This window comes from Xiphophorus maculatus, chromosome 8, assembly GCF_002775205.1.
Source record: "Xiphophorus maculatus strain JP 163 A chromosome 8, X_maculatus-5.0-male, whole genome shotgun sequence".
Classification (NCBI taxonomy): Eukaryota; Metazoa; Chordata; class Actinopteri; order Cyprinodontiformes; family Poeciliidae; genus Xiphophorus; species Xiphophorus maculatus.
This window is the reverse complement of record NC_036450.1, coordinates 11,187,222-11,195,139: the sequence shown is the minus strand read 5'-3', so window position 1 is coordinate 11,195,139 and position 7,918 is coordinate 11,187,222. Positions and strand designations below refer to the sequence as shown.

The 7,918-nt window shown below is 35.7% G+C and overlaps 1 protein-coding gene across 1 annotated transcript in view; it reads right to left on the bottom strand.

Annotated features, from left to right (window-relative positions):
• Positions 1-4,357: 4,357 nt before the first annotated feature.
• The window catches only part of epha5 (EPH receptor A5), a 63,375-nt gene continuing 59,814 nt past the window's right edge, over positions 4,358-7,918 (bottom strand). The window contains exon 19 of the mRNA XM_014470581.2: positions 4,358-7,778. Within this exon, the coding sequence (XP_014326067.1) occupies positions 7,667-7,778 (112 nt within the window). The 3' untranslated portion in view covers positions 4,358-7,666. The remainder of the gene's footprint in view (positions 7,779-7,918) is intronic.

Below are 7,918 nucleotides of genomic sequence, written 5' to 3'. Positions count from 1 at the left end.
ATAATCACACAATAAAAAGGGCAGTAAAGTTATAATTGGCAGCAATAAATCAAGCAGGGACATAGAAGTACATCCAGCATGATTTTATACAACGAGTTGTGCGAATTAACCTGAAGGGAAGGGGGCCATTTTATCTCATATATTCACAGACAACCAGACAACCCCACCTAAAGTGACAGTTAAGGTTCTACTGAAGGTCATCCACGATGATTAAAGAGGCACCTCTGCAATGATTTCCAAATGACCCAGGGGACACTTCGACCACTGACACCTTTTCAAGAGAAAATTACTTTACTGTGCCCTGGGACACCTGACTTTAGTCAGACACTATGACAGCCTTCAGCAAAATGTAAAGGAAATCAGAGAGAAAGCCAGTAGGTCCTAATAAAGTCACACTAAATGTCATGCAGATATGCGTACAACACCAGACCAGTTAGCTGGTTAGAACAGAGTGGGATGAACAAACAGGAAGACATGGAAGCTTAGAGAAGCTTAGAGACTGAGGCCAGTGCAGTCACAAACCTGTCTGTCCATCTGAAAACAATACAAGTCAGCACCAGTGGGAATTTGGCCCCAATGCAATCCCAACCTTCACATACACACCCCTTGCAGGTCTTTCCTCGAGCCGCTGATACAGAGGTTTTGGTAATAGCCATGCTGATGCGATGGCTAATTTCACACTTTCTGACACTTTTTGTGTCTGGGTGTAATAATAACCTTAAGCCAGGCAGGCAGTGGATTCCCCCAGAGATCAGCGTGGTTTGATTTGACATATCACACGTACATAGATTTGCACACGTACACAACAATGTGGGGCTGATATTTGCATATTAACTGCTGTGGCACTGGCTGGGCTTGAATGTCACCTTCACACGTTTTTCAAGGCGACTGCAAACATCAAAGATACATTTATAAAGCCAGTGTTAAATGACTGAAATTAAATTAAATGTACTAACAGAGATTACAACAAACAGTTAGTACAAGGATAAATATCTTAATTGCAGTTTTGTAGATAAATCTAAAAGAAACATTCCAACTAAAATGAATTTTTCATTAAACGTTGAAGCTCACAAAAATCAGCCATTGTTAAATGTTTATTGTTGCAGAAGCTGTCACATTGCCGGCTGTTACATGAGAAAGGGATAACATCGCCTCTTTATTGTTGCTGACATCAGCAGTTATTTTCACTGCATCCAGCAGACATTACCAAGACTTGCATCATCAGATTTAAAAACTTACTGCATTTCATAGAACTCCTCAACTCCTTATCACTGTGACCTAACAATGAACCATCTATTCCCTGCTTTCTGCATGCTGCACCGCTACCAATGTGGAGGCTACATTAAAGACAAAAAGAACGATAAAAAACATCAACTGACAATATATCGGGGAGTGTTCATTTTTTCTCTCTAAATCAGAAATTTTACATTCATTTATTCATTCTCCATCCCTTTGTTACCCAACCTTCCAATAAGCAGAAGAGGGGGGGAAACATTGGAAGTGGCTCCCTTGTTATCCTGACAGATGGTGTCTAAACAACCAACAAACCATGTCTAATTGCATTGCTTGGAAACATTTTAAGTTGTCTTTTTTCCAAGCACTTTGGGTTCTGTAATCTTACACCAATTTTTCAACGTCAATCTCGACTACATTGGGATCATTTCAATAAGAGTGATGTTCAGTAAATACTTACACAGCTATTGCAATCAGATACATTAATTTAAAATTGTAATGACCTTAAGTATCTTTGGCCAACACAGAAAATTAACTGGTAACTTTTGGTTGTCTACGTATGAAGCAGTGTAAATATTAGAAATGCACAAAGAAATTGCCTGGTGAGTAAAACTATTTGCTCCATCTCATTTTTTACAACATGTGTCTTGGCATTTATTGGATTCAGAAATGTTGGCAGCCTTTTGATAATCTGAGTTAAAGGGTTTACTTAGAATTTTAAAAGTGTTGTTGTACAAAGTAATAATTGGCAATAGTTCCTTCACCAGAAGTAGAAGGAATGGTGAATGCCAACAACTATTCTGATACAAGTCCTTGATTTCATTTGATAATTAGGATCAACTCCAATGTATGTGATTACATTTCTTTTTGTAAGAGTCTCAAAATTACATTTGTTGTGAACTGGTGCTATGTAAAAAATTTCAATTGAATTTTAACTGATTACAACTCTGAAAAAATGACTAATTGAAAAAGGTCAAACCAGAGAGACAGAACACCATGTTAGTAGATATTAGCTTCCCATCTCAAAGAGACCATTGTTATGCTTGGTGTTGTTCTGTTTAGGCAAATATCTTTCTTGTTTCTATGTGGAGTGATGTTGATTGACTATACCTCTATCAGTGAAATGTGAATAATCTTCCAAGAACTACAGGAACCTACACACCAGAATTCAGCTCAGATAGTCACAGAAAGGTTTGTTATTCTGTCAACCATGGCAAACGAGGCATAAGCTTTGTTGATGGTTTTGCTAAAGATTTTAGAAAATGATTTGCTCGCATGACTTAGTTGCAAGTTAAATGTGCGAAGTCTCTTTATGGATATCGGAGAGAACTTGGAGTGTAATTTCTTGCCTTTTTTTTTTTTAACTTATCAGTGGATGATCTTAACCTTAGTGGGGACAATGACGTCGATGATAAATCAAATTTTACAATACCTACCGACTCATTTACTAAATAATAGTAATGTATACAGTGGAAGTGGAACAGTAAGCTTAAGTAAATGTTTTAACTGAGCTGTCCTTAAAAAGGGTTTTATTATTTTTCTGGCTAAGTGAGTCAACAGAGATGATGCTTTCAAAGACAACTGACAAATTGTCAAATGTGGTGACATCAATTACTGAGATTGATACTTATCCTAAGCAACAATAAAAACACCCATTGACAAACAAAGGTGGTGCAGGTTTAGACATAGATGGTTACATTACATAAGGTTTATTTTTTCCAAGTTTTATTGCAAAAATATAGAATTTGATAGGACACTACAAAAACATCAACACAAACATAATACACAATACAATTTCCAAGACAAACCAATAGCACATCAATAGCCAATTTTTTTTTTTTACTGTGCTTTCAATGAAACAACAGTTATTCAGTTGTTCAAAACCATAATGCGTGAGTTACTGATAATAACTGATGATCTGCAAAAACATCAGCGCAAACCTGTTTTTTGTACATTTTGATAGAAAGCTGCACATTATTCCCCCATTGACCACACAGAACATTCCCACTTTCCACTTCCTGAGAGCAATAAGCAAAGTGGGAGGGCCTCTAGCACAAAATCTTTTATTTGCAGACTTGGAAATTAAATGTTACCTTTCCAAAAAAAACAAAAAGAGAAAAAGAAACTGTTTGCCTTTCAGCCCACAATAAGTGTTTTTTGTTCATCCACATTGTGTCTTTACATGGCATAAACTACTATAATAGCCACCCACCTCATTAGCATTTGGGGTGATAAAAATTGGCCACTGGAAAGATCAATCAAGTTCCAGTTTATTTCAAACATCCTTGCAAATGGAAGTAAGTTTCAGCCTTTAACTTCATTCACTATCTTAATGTAAATATCTTGCTCAAAGAAATGTCATAAATTGGAGGTCTGAGGAAATCAGATTTTAAAACAGAAAAAATGTGTGTGTTATTACAATAACAACCCTGTTCCCTGGGGTAAACGTTTTGTTTAATAGATAGGTTTTCAGATGTTTTGTTCAGGATGTTTAAAGAAAAGAACTTTTCAGATGCAAGTGTGATCTTGTTGTTTCCCGTGTGTCTCTGTATACACATTTGTCTTGATATTGATCATTATTATTGCTTCTGCACTACCACCACAATTTTTTCCACACCTTGCATTTGCATTCATGGATTTTATTTTAAGAAAAAGAGCACCAAAACCATATTTGTATATTAAAAAGAATCTCCTATTTTGACTAAAATTACCTTTTGAAATTTAAATTTGGCTCCAAATTTAGGCTTCATACTTTGATGTTAGCTGACTACTGCCTAATTCTTCAGCAATTCATGGATTTTGTTGTCTCCCAGAAAATGTAGAACTACAACAGCACACTGCAGAGAGAAAATACAAACAAAATATTTGCAGACCATCATCTTAACAATGTAGTTATGCCCAATTTCACACTTTCTTCACTTTATGTGGGTGAAATAATTATAATAATTCTACAATGGTGAGATTTAATGTCTGGAAGAAGTTTGTTGACATCAAGAACTTGTGGTAATGATCTTTTATAAAAAGTCATGATCCACATACTGTCCAAACAGGTTTTTGTAAAACCTTGTGCTTGAATCTTGAAGGTGTGATGTGTCATACACAAGAAAATGGTGCTCTATATATCAACAGTTCCATAGCTTTAATTTCTTTGAAAAATATTACCAACTCTTTGTGCTTAGCTGTCAACTTTTATGTCCAGGGAAGCATTGACAGTATGAAGTGATATCATCATCATCATCATCAGGAAATGGATTACAAAGTAAATATTTAATAACTAAAAGTTAAGTCATGTATAGACATTGCAGTCAAAGAAAAAAATAATTTCCCATAAAGTGCAAATTAAATTAGTTCCAACATACACCTTGTCTGACATTCTTCTTATTGCCTGTAGACATTGTTGGCAAAAAAATGAATATTGTACAAAGTTGGGGCACAGTTAGGACAAAATATTTTGACAGGAGAGGAAACAACAGTGCTTAGAAGATGCGAGGCACTTATATGGCTGTATTACTCACCAGTTGTTCATGCACCACGCGTGGAATTTAAGTTTATCATTAAGCCAGAAAGAGAGGTTGTACAACAGCTGAAAACATTACAATTTGATTTAAGTTATTCAACACTCCTGTTGAATCTGCATAGCCACAGTAGTCTACAAGTGTTTACTGCATTTCTTGTATTCTCTTAAAATAATTTTTTAACTGCTGCCTTTATATATAAAAAAAAAAAGTTTAAAAATGTTACAAAATAATAGCTTGAAAAATTATAGTAAAATTAAAAGACTTTGAATCTACAAGACAAAAGCTACACAACTAATGAGAAGACTAAAGAGACTATGCAGATGCTATGCTTCCTGGAAGAAAACGTTCAGTTGGACCATTTTTACTCTTAGAGACACAATCAACCCTTGGAGAACTTCAAATGTGAAAAAACCCCATCTTACATTCAATCAACTGATACTTTACAGCAGTAAGTTATCCATTTTCCACAATCAACACTTGAACTATTGATCTGTAAGCACGGATTTATGTGTTTAAAAGCTAAACATGCTCTTCAAAAAAGTGGAACAACCCTTTAAAACCTTATATTCTTGTAATGTGCTTTCATATGGTCAAGTAAAACCATCTCTAAACAGAAAGAAATATTCATTCCCAACTTTATGCCAAAGCTTTACATTAAATGGACAAAGACATATAGAAGCAAGTCATCTGCAAACATAGATCTAGTGTGAATACTTCTCATTGTTGTGGATACTGCAGTCAGAGGGGTCAAGATTTAGTAATAATTCACAATGAAATTATGCTATACTGAAGTTTAAGTAAAGCACAGACTTGACTAATTACTGACATCATTTACTTTTAAACCATAAAATAGGGGAAGCAAAAATATGGTTCGTGTAATGTATTCCTCTGCTTTTCACTGGAACTTTAAACAAAATGCAAACACCAAAAACAAGCAAACAAAAAGAAGGATAAATCTGCTCTTTCTGCACATCCCTTTTAAAATGGCCGGTAGGAGATAAATGTGCCGTTAGCCCCCACCAGGACATTCAAGCAGAATTTCAGCTTCATAGTATCAGTCACCACTGACCTACTCTGAGATGTATAATGTCAAGTTGTCCACATGACGGTAAACAAAGGAACAATGCTCCCTGCTTTAAATGTATAGTACATTATTTACATGAAAAGACATGTAGGGAGCTGCTCAGTAGTCCATGAGAAAGCACAATAACAAAACTGTCCACACCATTTTTTTAAACAAGTACAAATAAATAAATGATTATCAAGTTTATCAATATTGCCTTCTTTTTTTTTTTTTTTTTACAGCAGTCCTGTTAGAGTGAGGTTTATTGCGGTGTGGCACACAAGCGTGGAAGAGATACTCTGCGGCGCGGTGAACTAAACAGATTACCGAGGGTTTTCTGTGGTACCTGAAGGTTACGGTTTCTAAGTGAAGGCTTGGTAAATACCGCTAAATGTACTCCCGACCAGAGAAAGCTGCTTTGGGATCCTGTAAAGGTTTCAAACCAGAACACCATTAAACGATCCCATTAGATTCATCAGATGGGGAAAAAGTCACTCAGATTATGACAGGCAGGGCCAACACAAAGTATTCAATATTTCCATGAAGATTTTCTCAACTTTCCATGAAACTCCTAAAAAGAATGATAAATCACTCCAGTTGAGTTTCACTGGCAGAGAGATTTGTCTGTTAATTCTGAATACTTCTAAGCAAACAATTAAAGAATAAGCAAAGGTTCTTGCTTACATGTGAAATGTTCCAGCATGGGTTGAAAATATGCAAATCATGTATGCTGTTACGGCAAGGGCTTGCAAAATCTCTAATATTTTATTAAAACATGCATCTGTCAAGTATCTGATTTTTGAAATAAACCAACTGAAGTTTAGAATAATTTTCTGGATTTGAATAAATGAAGGATTTTAAAAGGGAATTTTAAGTCTTTAAAGACTTTCAGGCTTGTCATCTAAATGTTTTACAATCTCTGGCATTATTCAGTAGCTGGGTTTAAAGACTAGATAGATTATTGCCATATTCTACCAATGTTCACATTCAGGCAAAAGAACATTCCCAAATAACCAAAGAAGGCTCATTTGTTGCCTTACATCAGCTTTAACCTAAAGTGTATGGTCTTTATTCCATGACCATTTCTTTCATGACTTGTTTTACGCTGGAGAATCACATTTAAAAGTAAATTAGTTATGCAGCAAGACTGTTGGTGAAGTTTTGTGGCATTAAGACCTCCCAGAGACAGAAAAACAACAAAAACAAACAATTTTATCAATATGCTAAACCAACAGCTCACACTTGTAATAATTATGCTCTTGGTCCATCATTTGTGCCCTGCCGGAGATTTTCTTTTCAACTCAGTGACTTGTAAAAGGTAGTGTACGTCCAAAGCTATGGCTAGTGAATAAGTTCTGTTCCGATCAGGTGGGCTCGTCTCACCTGAGACAGATTAAAAAAGTTCCATTTTGAGCCCACTTTATGAAAACTCCAATGTGATACAGCCAAAAAGGGGCCAAATCTCTGTTTCTAGTTTGATCTGAGAATCCAAACAGTGCAAATCATGTAAGAATCTGGAAATTCCAGAAAATTGGGAAAAGTCAAATGAAAAACATCCCATAGACCCAGCTTTGTTTGCCTTCCTTAGTCCTTCGCATAGCACCGTTCAGTCCAGTTCAGTTTGGTTTTAGCTCTGCAGTGTATTATATCTCCACGAGCTCCACACACAAAACTCACCAAATTGCAGCTCATCAAGTGTAGATCCATAGAACATAGGGTTTCCTTATCTCCACAAAGTGCTAAGCCATTCTAGGTCCAACAGTTCTTTGATTTCATGCTAGGTCCAAAATATCGATTTTAACTCATGTGCGCATATGGATGTCTGATTTGTGTGCATGCCTGTACATATGCATCAGATGTTTACAGTAGAGTTGGTGCTGTTCATATGGACTCTCATCTCCTGAATACTTGTGATAATTTTTTTCTGGTGTCCAGCCAGGTTTACTCCTACTCTCCGGAGATCTCTGAAACACAGTGAGCAAACGTTGGAATGGTATTTACAATGTTATCTGATGACATAAAACTTTAAACCATGAGTCATCGATTTTTTAATTAAAATATATCTTATTTATATTATCCAAAACGAAAAAAAGAAGAAGAAAAA